Source organism: Athene cunicularia, assembly GCF_003259725.1.
Source record: "Athene cunicularia isolate RWA chromosome 6 unlocalized genomic scaffold, athCun1 chr6_part1, whole genome shotgun sequence".
Classification (NCBI taxonomy): domain Eukaryota; kingdom Metazoa; phylum Chordata; class Aves; order Strigiformes; family Strigidae; genus Athene; species Athene cunicularia.
Window position 1 is genome coordinate 12,987,422 of NW_020799105.1, and position 14,868 is coordinate 13,002,289.

The 14,868-nt window shown below is 48.1% G+C and overlaps 1 protein-coding gene across 4 annotated transcripts in view; it reads right to left on the bottom strand.

Moving 5' to 3' along the window:
• SH3PXD2A (SH3 and PX domains 2A) overlaps positions 1 to 14,868 on the bottom strand; it is a 248,485-nt gene that overhangs the window by 119,829 nt on the left and 113,788 nt on the right. Inside the window, exon 1 of one of the 4 annotated variants that reach the window (XM_026851598.1) lies at positions 11,271 to 11,329. The exons of the other annotated variants lie outside the window; for them this stretch is intronic. Within the exon in view, the coding sequence (XP_026707399.1) occupies positions 11,271 to 11,272 (2 nt within the window). The 5' untranslated portion in view covers positions 11,273 to 11,329. Of the gene's footprint in view, positions 1 to 11,270; positions 11,330 to 14,868 lie in introns of those variants that run through there. 4 annotated transcript variants of the gene reach the window in all.

Here is a 14,868-nt window from a genome sequence, read left to right on the forward strand (position 1 = left end):
TCTACTGGGAGTTGGCCTGAGAGCTAAAATACAGACTAAGCTGTGCACAGTGAGATGAAGCAGCTCCCATAAAGCAAATCTGCAGCAGAGAGAGAATACGAATTCAGGACTTCTTAACCCTTTCCTTCCACTCATCCCATGAGTCCTGCTGCTGCCCTGTCTGATGAGGGTCTCACCATGCTGGCTACGCAGAGCCCCTGCCCACCCAACAGCGATGGCAGGCAAACCTCCATCAAACAGCCTGCTTCCTGCTAATTACATCTTGAAAGCTAATGAGCTTTAAAAGCTTAATTCCAGACTTATTTTTCCTATGTCACTTTTGATTTAATGGGAGCAAAACAGCTCACATCATAGTTTCTAAGGTATCAGGCAATTTAATTTCTTGCTTCTCTGCTGATCTCTGAGCAGACATAACCCTTTTGATGTCCTGCACCATGTTTTAAAAGGATGTGACAATCATGACAGTTTAGAAATGTGCATGCAATTACAAATGCTAATATAATTACCAGTGAGAGACTCATACTTGGATCACAAACCCAGCTCTCTTCCAACTCAAGCCCTCCTCGTAGGCTTCCAAGTAAATGGGTCAGATGGCAGTACAAAACTCCAGATAAAGAAAACTAATGCTTATATGGAAAAAAAGACAAAAAAAATTTCTTCAAAAAGCCCTGACTAGGCACTGTCAGAGAGATTAAAGACAGGAGCAGCTCCCTAGCTATTGGATGGGTCAAATTTCATGTAGGGTAACTCGAGGCGGAGTTACCCTGGGGATGCAAAGGATTTGGATCAGCAGTGAACTACAAGTGAGTTTTACCCCTGTGCTGAGTGCAGCTTCAGGATTAATGCCTGTACCCCCTGCAAGGCGCTCACACACACACACAGAGCAAATGATGAAAAATGCATGATCAAGTTTATTGCAAAACTCCCACCGAGAATCAAAGCTGCCGCTCCCAGCAACACTCACTGGCCCCAACCAGCTTCACATGCTGCCTTTTTGGGTTTTCTAACATGGGAAAACACATCAAAAGCCTTGAAAGAGAAAAAAAGGCATCTCCAGGGAACAGCACCTTAAGTGAGCAGGCAGTATTGAGAAGCAAGGGTTTTTTTTCATCACTCTGCAAATACCATGGGCACAAAACCAGCCAGTTTCCCAGAAAAGAAAGAAAACTCCACGTGGCCAAATCCAGAAATAATTAGCCCAGGCACATCCCATTTTAAGCTGGCACTGCAACAAGGGAAGCCCCTGCCACAGCCGGGAATGCTCAGCACTTCTGAGAACAAACCAGTTAGAACAAATTTAATGGATTCAAGTAACTGGGCTGAGACTGGTGCCTCTTCTCAGAAGCTTTGAGGAAATTTCTCTTCCCAGGCCTGGGGGACCACAGGCAGATGGTTCAAATCAGAGTCTGGTCAGCCCACAGCACCGCAGGCTGGCTCAGCATCTCCATAGCAGGGGGCTTCTCCTACCTTCCCAGGCCACTGACCCACCTGCGTAGGGTAAAGATGCACCTTGCCCAGGTCCTGCAGCCCCAGCTCCTCTCCTGTGAGGAGGCACCCTGTGGCCATGGCAGACACTGCCCAAGGGGGCTCGGCTGGGAACTGCTCTGGGCACTGCTGACTGGTGGGAGGCCATGAGAAGGGCAGAGACCCCAAGTCTCCCTACAGCAGCCAGACATGGCTCTAAAACCTCAAGAGCAGTGGTTCAGGTTTTTCAGTTCATAACTGCAAATCTATTTGCCTCTTCAAGACCATTTTACCAATAGTTCATAACTCTGCGGTTTGCAAATTGCCCAGCTCTGGGTCAGATGGTTGCTTGCAATTGTAAAACATCAGAAGTTGCTTGATTAAATCAGGTTAAGGAGGTCCCAGGCCTCTCTCCCCTTCCTCCAGAAGCAGTCATTCCTTCATTTACCTGACTGCTTAAATCTTTATTCTGCACCACTCCTGCCCTTGCACTCAGTCTTCCATTTCACCCACAAATGAAGAGCAATTTTCCTTCAGAGCAGCATTTGGAGAGCTCTGATGGGAAATTTGTCTTTGTTCCATCCTTCTTCAAAGGCTTTGTGGTTCCAACCTGCTCTCCACTCTGGGTTAAAAGGAGCAACGTGGACAGCTGTTTGTCTTACTGCAAGGCAGGAGTAGGGCCTGGCAGGGAGTAACTCAGCCTGGCTCAGAGCTGATCAGCTGCTGGCTGCCAGATTCCTGTAAGGACTGTACGCGGTCTGCAGATATCGCTGTGCTGGGGAGGGAGGCAGGGAGGGACGGAGGGAGGGTTGGATGGATGGGAAGCATACAGCACAAGCAGGAGCAGTCCTTCCACCTAGGGAAGAGCTGTACCTGGGAAGCTCTGGAAGGAAAGACCTTCTCTGAGTTTTGCTAAGGAGCACCAGTGTGATTAAGCAGCAGCCCCAAGGAGCCTCAGCAGATGTGGGGTGGGGTTTAATCCTTCCTGGGTCAAGCAAGCAAGCCCAGACCTGGATTAATATACAGTGTGTCAGGCTGCACATACAATGTACTGGCAATATTATTTGGATGACAGCAAGCACCCAGATTAGGTGCTGACAACTCCCTTAACAGGATCACGCATGAAATCTGGCTGTAAGAGCTGTCACTCTTTCACAGCCAAAAATGCAAGCAAGCCAGTGACACCTTCCACACTGAAACCATGCTGAGTGTCCCAGCACAGCCAAAACTGAGGATGAGAAAGGCTTCCCTTTCCAAGTTGACTCTCTAGCTTAGTGGAGTGGGAGCAAGGAGAGCCTGGAGATCAGTACTGCTTCCCAGGCCTGGGGACATGATTCAGCCCAGTATTGAGTATTAAAGACACAATTAGATAATCTTCAATCTCTTCCATATGCTTAGAAATGTCTGATCCAGGTGTGATTCTGGAGTCGTTAGTATTAATGTCCGAGACTGCAAGTCTGCTTCTTTCCCATTCCCTCGTCACGTCTTAGATGCAACATTATTAAATACAAAAAAAAATTACTATCATAAGACCAACGGAAAAAGATAGGGCTGTAACACCTAATAAGCAGCCAGGTGGAAAAGCTATTTCATATCTGTTCATAACAACACAGCTTTCCCACCACTGTCTGGAGAATTCCTGCTCTGGGAGCCACAAGAGCCAAGAGAAAGTCAACTCTGCCAGACGAGCATGGCAAGGGGGTGAGGCAGGACGCATCTCCAGAGAGAGCAGAACGCACATGCCACTGTGTCCAACATCCACACAAACCAAAGGCATTTTTTTTCCCGCTCAGCTTCTGCTTTTGGCGGCACAGTAAATGCATGTAAAGCATCATTTCTCCACGACGTGGCAGTAGCTGCCTGCAGAGCCCATAACACGGGGCCTTCCCATGACCTTGTCATCAAGCGGAGATACTTACACAGGCTGCAACAAGCGGTGCAACAAATACGGCTTTGCAAGAGGGTAGGAGAGTTCTGCAAAAAACACGAAGTGCAAACCTCAAAAATTTTAAGTTTGCGTGTCTTGTTGGTGAGGTTTTTGGGCCACGCTGATCTGCAGGTTGCCTATGAAGTGCGAGCATTGCCATTCATTTTTAAATAGAAAGTTAGATACAGGGATGGAGAGCTATGGCTGTGGTAGGACTGTACACATTTACACGTATGTACACATGCACACAAGAGCAAATTATTATTCCCTGCATCTAGTAGCTTTTGACACATAATGGACTTTCAAATAAGTTTTCTGTGAAAACCAGCCAAAAACCTTTGCCCTCTGGAGCAATGTTGAACATGGAGCATTTTGAGGACAGGGGGTGGACAATGCCTGTTAACGTCCCTGGCTGCCCTCCAGCACGATGAAGTGTGCTGAGAAGTCCCTCTCCTGGCTTTCTGGGAAGGGAAGAACACTGGACAGGTGAAGCCCTGCCTACCCTGCTGGGAGCCCAGTTTGCCATGCCAGCCATTGCTAGTGAAAAATGGGGTGTCAGAGTGAAATGGCCTCTCCCAGGGGAAGATACCACTGATGGGAGGGAGACACTAGACACCAACTCAATTTCACTGCAGTCTCAATGTGGTCTGCAAGGAGGACAGACATACTGAAAGAACTTGTGCAAGGCTGGGAAAATAAGCTGTTCCTTCCTTACTGGTGAGCCCTCCTGCTGGCATAAAGGGTCCAATTCATCCCCTGTCACATGGTCTCCAAATACAGCCTTCACACTCTTCATCTTCATGTTGCTCTTCTCATGAGTCCTCCCTGCAGCAGTACTCACGAGATCAGCCCTCTCCTGACACTGCTCCTGCACGACACCAAGGCTCACCCACACCTCAGGCTCACAAGCACTGCCCTTGGGTGGTCCTACACAGGATCTGCTGGGAGACCAAATGAGTTATGTCACCACTGACAGGAATAACTGTTGGAATGAGGGAACAATAAGAAAAGGCAATAGAAGAGACAAGGTGTTCATCAAGGGGGTATCCAATGACAGCAGCTGAGTCACATTAGATATCACAGCATTTGCCTTCAAGTGATATCAGTTCAGTAAATGTTACAGACCTTGGATTTCAGAGCCATCTTCAGTCAGCAAGGTTCAGAGGAAAGGACCTATGGACAATCCACTGCTCCTCAGGCCTGAGGAGCAGTGACGTGCAGGCAGTGTCACTACCACCTTGCCCAGGCAGCCCAGGCACTGCCACTCTCACACTGAGGTTGCTGCTACACTGCACCTGTGGCACTATGCTCTCCTTCTAGAGCTAAGGAGCCTTTTGGGGGGTCCATCCCTAGACTAGCAACATGGGACCATGCAATGCAGGACTGCTCTGCCTTCAGTGGGAGCAGCACAATTCACTTCCCAGCTCCTGTGTAACCTGCCCCTCGGGCAGGGGGGATAAAGGGACACACTGTTACTCTCCCACCTGCTTCCACTTAACACCAGAGACATGAATGACGACTGAAGTGCATTGAGACAAAATTTGGATAGGGTCAGCCCTGCGGGTTAGCCTCTGGTTTTCAGAGGTGATCAGGGTCCTGCCCAAGAAGCCAAAACCTGGCTAGTGCACAGCAGACGGAGCCCAGGCAGGAGGTGAAGCCACTCACCATAGCACACACAGCCCAACAAGGGCATGACAGGCATGGCTCAGTTTTCCTAAAACAAGACCTGCAGCAGTGGGAGCTGCTCCACAGCAGCTGTGCTCCCAGCAGCCTGGTGCTAACTTGCCTCTCCCTGTCATGTGGCTTGGATGGCCATTTCCCTCAGCACTGCCAAGCTGTGAGCCCTTGTATTTCCCGGGCACACAGGTAACAGCAGGCAAAACTATCAGGGCCACATGCTGGAGTCAGTGAGGCTCCTGTGCTGTGGGCAAGCTGCAGGGTAAGCAGGGCAGGGGGCTCAGGAAAGCGGGATAGACTCCCCTCTGGCTGCCCCCCTCAAGGGATGTTTTCTTGTGATAAGAACTGGCCCTCACACTCAGCTCCACTACAGGAAGTTTGTTCTTGTCACCCCATTTCCCACCTCCCTCCCCTCTCCCTGCAGGTTGGCAAGATTGCAGCCCTGGGACGTGCAGAGGAAGGAGGCATGCAGGAGTAGGCTGCCCCTGCCATCCTCTTCCCAGCCGGCCCCTGCTGCCTGCAGCGGGACCCACCAGCAAAGCACTTAGAGGGAGGAAAGCCCAAGAGCAGCTCTGGTGGTTTGGTTTGCCTTGTGAGCACAAGCCTGAAGCAGGCTATTTGCAAACAAACCAACCATCTCCACTATAAGCCCTTTATTTGTTCCCTTTCCCCACCCTTCTGCCAGAGGGTTTGTCCCCTGCCCTGTGTGGGGCTGCACAAACAGCTGATTCAACATCCAGCCTGAGAGAGGAAGAGGTGGGAGCCCCAGAGCCACCCGTGCTTGACACAGGAGGACTCTGCTGGCAAAACTAGCTTCTTTCCACTTTAAGAGCTCCTCTCCAAGCACATCTCCCAGCAAAGTGGATCCGCTGCATCCCCTGATGCTCCCTCAGGTCCTCTCTGCTGCAGAGCAGCAAATTAACATTTCCATTCCTTCTCATGTGGGCAGCCAGTGGAGAAATCCGAGCAAGGAGAAAGAAGCAGCAGGCAGAAACGAGTGGCTGGGGATGAACTTCTTCAAATGATAATAAAAGAATACGTTCCTTTAGGCAGCCCAAGAGTAACTGGAAATGGCTTAAGGGAACACACTGCATGCTTGCATTGAGACCCTCTGCCCTCACTCCTGCCTTTATGCAGAACTGATGAGAACCCAAGTGGCTGAAACAGCAGCATGTCCCTCCAGGCTTCTGGTTTCAGCATCACATGCTGAGGCTGTCTGACAGGGGGCAGAGAAAGGGAAGCCGGTGGGTTATTCCAGCAAAAAGCCCTCTCGATGCCACTTCTCCTCCACCTACTCCCCTGCTCTCAGATGTGCTTGAGACTTAAGTACGGTGCCTACGTGGCAATGCTGATAATAGGCATGGATAGATATTGCAGGTGAAAGGAAGCTGCCAACAAACTGTGACTATAATAGCACCTTCCACGCTTTTGGCAATTTCCATGCCAGAACCTCCAAGCTCTGATGGAGCCAAATAGCCAGGTGGGCTCCCAGTAAATCCTGTTATTTTCAGGAAAGTTGGATGAATTTAGCTTATTCTCTCAATGCTACAGACAGGCAAGTCCCAGATATTTAAAATATTGAATTAGTTCAAGGTGTCCCCCAGTTCTGTGTGCTGTTAGCAACACACTTTTAAACACTTCGTATAGTAGTTGATCAAGTGGCTGCAATACTCCAAAAGTGGCTGCAACACTCCAAGACTCAGGAATTCGCTCTCCGTTTTCAAAACTACTGACTTTCCAAACCTGGGAACAATCAATCCAGTAAATGGATCTCCCTAAAACCTGCTTTCAAGTATCAGCTCCAGTAGCAAAGCCTGCTGCTGCAATCCCACGTCCTGAGTCCACCTCAGATTCAGATAACGTTCATCTCAGTCTCTCTGCTCACAGTCACCATTATTTTTTCCCTTCCAGAAAAAGCAAGGTCAACCACAGGTTTTGGGAAGCAGCTGCACACAGAAGTGGAATTAGCATTGTAGCTTTTAATGGGAATAGCCTACTGAGGAGTCAGTAGGCTGAGCAAGGAGAGAGAGAAGGTTTCAGAGCTGCCGAGTCAGCACTTTGCAACACCGCTGTTTTTGTGAGTTCTGGACAGGCAGGTTCAAACCCTTCCTGCTGGTCAAAACAGCAGCAGCAACAACAGAAATGCAGCAGCGGAAAGCAGGATGAGCGCCACAGCATGGTGCAAAGCTGAGTAATAAACTGTTCCACCTCTTCCAAAAAAACCCAAAAAATGATCCCCAGCAATACTCAGCTGACATTAACAGTGTTACCACACATGGTGTCTGCCCTGTAACGTTATACAACACCTAAGAGGTTGCTTGCTGTGCTGAACCCCACACAACCACCCTTGCAGCAAGAACCAAGAGTTTGTTGCAGGATCTTCCTGAGTGCTGGACTTTGCTGGTGCCCTGTGGGGAGGTGGTTCACTGCCTCTCCCTCTCTGTAGCCTGAGGAAAGTCCTCACAGCATGGAACAGGGAGAACTTCAGGTGCATGCTGAGTTTGGCAGGCCATTTTCATGCCACAGTTATTTTCCTATTATTTCCCCAATTCAGCTGGCCAGGATGAAGTGAAGCTGTTGGCATCATGCAAGCTGTGGCCCATCACAACCAGAGTGTTAGTGCTACCCATTGCTTACATTTATCCTTCTTGCGTCTCTGTTTAACCCAAGAGATGTTAATAGCTTCAAGGTCAAAGAGAGAACTGTGCAGCAGAAGAGATTTCTTTCATAAATAACCTTGCATCAAACGTATTTATGTTTTAGAGATCATAGGAAAAATCTCTATATGGAGAAAAATGGTTCAAAAAGGTTCTGTCAAGCCCAACAGATGTCCTCTTTCCTTTCCCTCCTTCTTTCAGGTGTCAAAACACTTCAGTGTTGTTCAGTGTCCCCATGCTCCTGAGGAGCAGGGTCTAAAACATCAACTTTCACACCCAAGTAGATTGCAGTATGTGCTGTCACTTCTTCTTCCTGCATGTGGCATCCAGCATCAGGTACCTAGCAAAAGGAATTCTCTAAATGTAGCCACGGTAGTTACCTGAGGTTTTGCTCCTATCTCAGCATAGCCAGCAGTAACCCACATTTTAATCCTCAGCCTAAAGCAATGGGGAAGGAAGAGAAAATCATCCATTTTTACAGACAGAAGCACTCTAGCTCCAGCTGCAAATGCACATTTTCTCCATGTCTTTCTTTTTTAGCTATTTTTCCAGTAGTGCAATATTTGAGCCAACACAGAGAGGATATCTGAATCCTAGTCTCGATCAAAAGCAGACTAAGAAGTAAGAAGCAATCAGAATAGATTTTGCAGTGTCAAATTCGGCTCCCCAGAGACAAAGGGCAACCTCACATTCCTAGTGCTTCTGGCCCTCTCCCCATTCCTCCCAGTGCCATGTCCATCTGCCTCCTCCATACCTCTCCTGTGCCTCTGTGAAGCCTTCACTATTTCAGCATGTCCCTCTGAAGAGAGCAATTTGTGATGGTATGTTACGCCAGCCCTAACGGCCAACCCAAATGAGGGCTGTGCAAGGTTTAATCCTTGCCGGGATGAGAGAGCACGTGGCCGTTGCCCCTTCCCCACCCGCGCTGGTTGGGCTGGAAGTTAAACACAGACCCCGGCTAAAATAACAAGAAATTTAATACAACAGAGTGATAGAACAATCTGAACAACAACTGTATCAATGGTAACAACAATAAACAGCAATAACAGTGAACAAGACAAAAGATATACAGAGAAATACCGCTGAATGATCAAGGAGCAAACCCGCCGCGTGTATGGCAAAAACCAACACCAGAAGCGAAAGTAAAAAGGCTCCACCCCTGGACCTGACGTCAGCATGGTATGAATATCCCGGCTGGAGATCCCTTCGCCCTCTCTCTCTGCTGGGGAAAATTTTATCCTGGCTGAACCAGGACAAGGGCCTGCATGTCTGCTGCAAAAACACAAACCTCCTTGTTTCTGACCCAAAACTTCCAATCTGAATAGCCAGACAGGACAGGGGTGATGGAACAGAAAGCCCAAGCTGAAGAAAGCCAGTGTTAGCAGCAAGCTGAACTACAAGCCCTTTATTTTTACGGGGCCAGTGTGGTTAGTGGTGGAAGTGAGGTGACAGTGCTAGAAGGAGAGCTTGTAGCAGAAGGCCAACTGGTCAAGTGAAGGAAAGCCCACAGCTGAACTGCAGGACGTTCTCTGAAGGTCCCAAGGTCTTGACTTAACTGCATTTACAGCAAGAGCTGTAAAGTTAGGGCTGGCTAGAGCCTGGCTGGCTTTTCTCTGCAGTTTCTTTCCTCAATCCAGTTGGGACAGAAGAGAGCAAGGATGTGAAGCAGCAGGACCGTGGCACTCTCCCAGCAGCATGCACACTCCCTGAACACTGCTGGGGCTACGTCACGAGCAGGAGAGGTGGCCCGGGCCAGGTACCACTTTCACACTGCCATCCCTCAAACACAATGCCTGTTTCTGCCTTCTCTCACCAGCTGGAGGCTGGCTGGCTCAATCTGGCTAGCTCATGTTCCATCTCCAGGATCGAAGAGGAGCTGTAGGCTTAGAGGAGCAAGGAGTATCTTCTTTGGCATCTATCTGAAGAAGCAACACTGCCTTGGCTCTTAGATGGAGTCTAATTGTTTCCTTACTTGCAGCAATGCAGGTGACTTTTACCCCACTATGATTCCTTAAAAGTTTCTCCTGAGTGCCACTGGCAACAGAGCAGAGCTTGCCACAGCAGCAGCACAGAGGAAATACAGCAAATATGTGCAAAATCCAGTCCTAGAGTTTCAGAAAGGGGAGATTTGCTGCAAGAAACCTGGACTGAAACCAAGAAATTGCAACTCTTTGCTTCTTATTTCCACCCTGCAACCTCAGATCAAGTGGCATTTAAAAACCAACAGAACAGGGATGAAGTCACCAACCCGGGAAAGCTCAACCAAGAAACTCATCTCCAAATGCCAGCAATGGCTGCCCCAGCTCTAATGATCCCCTTGGAGGCTCTTCTGCATCTCAGCTAAGCGCAGTAATACTGCGTTACATTTATTCAGACCATATGTAATACGCACAAGAGCCCATAAAAGCTTAAACAGCACAATAAACATTTGGAAAAGCACAGTGACCAGATTTACGGGGTTTGGATATCTGCCAGCATGACCCACCAGAATCAGATCCTTAAGTTTTTGTGTAAGCCCAAGACACACACAGAACACAAACACGAATGTGCTGTTATCCTTGGAAAAAAGATAAACAGCCCCCAAAGCCCATCCCCAGCACTGGAATATGACGGCCTTCCACTGTGTCTGATTGGACTTATTTTAAATCAAGGCTATAAAGAAGGTCTTGGCAAGGAGAAATCAATGTAGCATGACAAAAATTCGCCCCAGAGCAGACGGTAAAACTGAGAAAAAGGGACAGACAACAAAGATTTAGACAATTTCCATTCAAGGGGAGATGAGCCCTGCTGCAGGCAGCCTGCTTTGTCAAATTCCAAGATACTTTTATGCTAATTTTCCCCCACAGGGATGATGTGTTATCTCCTGTGCCACCTACCAGGCTGGAGGAGGGGGTGATGGCTCAACAGAAGAGGTGTGAAATGATCATGGATCCCAGGGGGTGCAAAACATTTTGTCCCAAGATTCTGCAGAGACCTTGAGCTTTCATTTGTACAAAGCACTTCGGGATAGTGGGACAGCAAGGCACCGGTGGGGTGTAAAAGTTCCTCTATTTCCCAAGATGAAGAGTTGAAAAAGTTCCAGTTTCCTGGTTTCTTGGGCATTTTGTGGCACGTTTTTTGTCCTCCTTTACACTTAATAACATTTATGGCTAAACACAGTATTTTGCATACCTAAAGCCGCTTCCAGTTCACAAAGATACCTTGCAAGCAGGATTTAGTACAGCCATGAGTATCCAGTGCTCAAGACAGAAGCCAGGAGTCCTGGCTCTGCATTGTGTGCTCTAAAGTACACCCAGGGCAGAAGCCCATCTCCAGACTTAAAGCAAAAGAAAAGAGATAAAAGAACAGCACAAGATACTGCTTTTGAGAAACCTGCCTCATTTGTTATGATAAAGGAGAGTATTACGGATTAGCTGGCAATACATGGAAGGAGTTGCCCACCTCCCACGCATAATTTCCCAGAAAACGTTTTTACAAGTTTAAGGCGAGCAGCTACATAAAGTTATACAAAAGAAAGACTAAAGCCTGATGACAGATTTACTTACATGAGGCTCAGGACGTGAAGATGCCCTTGCTGTTAAAAAACTGGCTCAGAACTGCTCCGCTTTGCTTATTAAACAGCAGAAAAAGGCTGTTTGTGTTTATCTGCTGCTCCAGGAGGTGGGTTGTACCCTGAGAACAAAAGCTACATGCAAGGGCGCATTCTCTCACCCACTGGCACGGGCATGTTCAGGGACAGCTCTGCATAGGACAAGGTCTATCTTCAGCACCAGTGGCCACAGAGGAGGACAGAGCAGGGGGCCTCCAGCCAGACTGCTGCACGATATGAATTGCTGGAAAGACCACACATTTGGTGACCGCAAAATCTAGTGAGAAGGCACAGAGCAGTAAAGGGTCCTGCGGGAGGAAAAGATGCATTGAAACAAGGGCCAGGATGGCGTGGGTAACAGAGCACACACCAATGGAAACTCTTAGTAGCTCCTGAGGGGGAGGTCAGGCAGTTAAAGGTCTATCCAAGGCAGATGTGCTCGTGTTAGCTCACGAGTCAACAGCACAAGAGTTAGGGATGGGAAACAAGAAGGGACAGGCAGGGAGAGAACAAAGCCAGTGGGAAGGGCAATGCACTTTTGGCACATCCCTCTTCCACCGGCTTGGGGAGGTAACTCCGACGTGGAAAGCTCTGCTCAAGCTCCAAACTACACAGCTGCCTGACTGCAAACAGCCCCAGGCAAATCTCCCTGCACAAACTGCCCCGTGGGGCTGGGGGTATCTCCAACACAAGCTACTATCAGCAAACGCTGCAGTGAGGGACACAGGACAAACAGTGGAGGAGGCAGCTGAAGCGGAGAGCAGAGACCATCAAGAGACACCCAGGGCTGACTCTGGACAAGGACTTGCAGACAGAATAATCTGACCAAGTGTCACGGGGAGCTGAGCCTGCAGCCCTGAACAGACTGATTTGCCAGGAGCTGCAATAAAGTGTAGGCTCCTGAGCAATTTATTCTTCTACAGCAGACTGTGCTCCCAGTACTTACAGAGATTTGGTTGATGAAGAAGGGAGACCCAGGCAACCATCAGCCCTCCTCCCTTCCTCCACGCTCACACTGATCCTTTCCACAACTGACATGGGGCAGAGTCTGTGCACGAAAGCAGTTGCTTCATCCACATTACCGCTACAGCCCGTCCTGCTCTCTGTGCTGTCCTGGCATATGAAAATGCATGGACTGGTCTCTTTGTGTCTCTTCTAAACAGGTATCTGCTGTTCATCTCAGGAGGGGGACCTTAGGTGAGATAGTTCACCACAGTTTGGGATAGGAAGACAACAAGGTGAGGTTGATCTTGAGTTAAAGATCCCCCTTCACATGCTTACAAGGGGTGAGTCTTTGTTTGGAGGACTGGAGGGCCAGTGGCTGAAGCAGAGAATTTAAGGGCATCCTGAATGTAACTGTTACAGGTCCCACTGTAACCTAGGGCAAACTAGTCTGAAGTTTCTTTGCTGCATTTTCCTAAAATATAGCATTTTCCAAAAGTTGATATGGAAGTTTACCCACTCCTGCAGATACAGAGAGTTTTATATCAGGAAATCAAACCACTGATGTGCTAGTGATGTTTACAGAGGCAAATAATGGAAAGTATGCTGAGAGTCACAACATGAAGCTAGAGTTCAGACCTCGTGGCTCCTGTTTCAGCCTTGGTGACCTTTCAAGACTACTTTTTTACTTTTGCTTCCCTAGTTCTAAAATAAAACCCGTACTTCACAGTCAAGTTGAGAGAGCGGGTTCATATTTGGTTTGTACCTCCAGGTTTATGGTGAGGTAGCTCTACAGAAGGGCAGTGCAGTACTATTGCCATTACTATTACTGTATGATTCACACGACACTTTCTTTTCAGTAATATTCTTAGGAACAATCCCTGGGAAGATTCTGGTTTCACGAAAAAAGAAAAAAGATAGATTATAGCCAGCTAGGGACAAAAATAATCCGATTCCCATGTGGTTAGTGCTATTTAAAGGGACATAATACCTATTTTTGAAAAGCCCATTTTCAGAAGACAAACAACAGACATCTGACAGCACTAAGAAATTTGGAAAAATAGACATAATACAATTTTCCAAAAGCTTTAGGTATGCCTGAGATGGCCCAGAGTATGGGAGCAGGGGGTGGAAGCATGCCCTGTGCAACACAGCCCAGCCACCTCTCCGGCAGAACACGAGCAGGGAGTAGTTTTTCTAACCAATTTTTAGAGGAGGATCTTGGTTTCAAGCCAGGAGGTTGAAGGGTGAACTCAGTAGCAGAGGACCAGGCGCGGAGGGAGAGTATTTTGTCCCATGTTCCCACATTTCTGTTCACGGTCCTGGCTATGGTCAGGTGGGAAAAAACACGATGTCGTGTATTCAGCATGAACTGCAGTTCCATACAACAGGCCAAGGCCTCCTCTGCTGAACTATCTGGTGGTTGGACAGAAGCCACTGAGCTAACAATATCTGTGTCTTGCAGGCACCAAGGAACTAGCAGACAGTGGGAATTTGACCCAGACAGTACCCAATAAAGCAGGAAAGTCTTATTCCTTCTGCATTCCCACTGCATCCTCCATGGCCGTCTGCTGGGGAAAGCCGTCTGCCAGGATCCAGAGGTGCGAGGATGAGCTGAGGTGAGTGGTGGAGCTGAAGGATGTGAGCAGACAGAGCAGGGACTGCAGGGGGAGCAGAGAGATGCCACTGGGCGTACTGGGATTTCACAACACTGAAAGCAGGGCAGATCACTTTTGGTTCTGGCATGTCCTGACCCTCATGCAACTGCTGTGAAGCATTAACTTTGTCCTGCACTACAACCTGGAGGTAGTTTAGACATGACTGCAATGTGGAAAATCCCAAGACACAGACTCTAGAATTAGTTTGGGTGCATTTAGATCTACGTGTTTTGCTCTGGGACCATCTCAAACTCCAGCAAAAACACTGAGTAAAGAACCAGCCAAAAGAAGGACCACATTCAGTTTGTGCTGGTGCTGCCCACACACTTACTGTCACTAAACACTGGTGGGAAATTAGTGAGAGATGTCTCAGACACAACATCTTCAGAGGGAGATGCTCAGCACATCATCCACTGCTGTCACATTTATTCTGAAGACTTAAAACAAAAGGTTTGGGACAACTGCAGATAGGACAAGGCTGAACACAGAAGAGTAAACTTGCTTTTGTTTGTCCATAATATTAATTGGTGCATTATGTAATTTCCTTGGCTTACTGATGCAGCAACTTTGGTTACAAGATGGGATGGGATTTCCTTGAGGTCATTCCCCCAAACTGTGTGAGTTGTTATTTTCCTGGCTCACCCACAAACAGACTGGTTTGCTCTTCTGAAACACTAATGTCCGACTGTTGAAAGGTTTTGCCAATCAAAACATTGTGGCCTTACCCCATTTTAATAATCTCAGGCATCAATCTCCCCCTTAGTATTTGTTTGATGTGTTCTGCACCCTGCTGAAATATCCCCTCCAGACCTCCCTGAGCTCAGTCTCCGATTGAAGAGAGATGCCATGCATCAGGCCTGCAGCTTTCTCTCTGAAACATTTAGCAGGCGATGGTGGTAAAATGTATTTATTTTCATGTATTGAGGAAAGGCCATATATTCCAGCCTCTTTTTT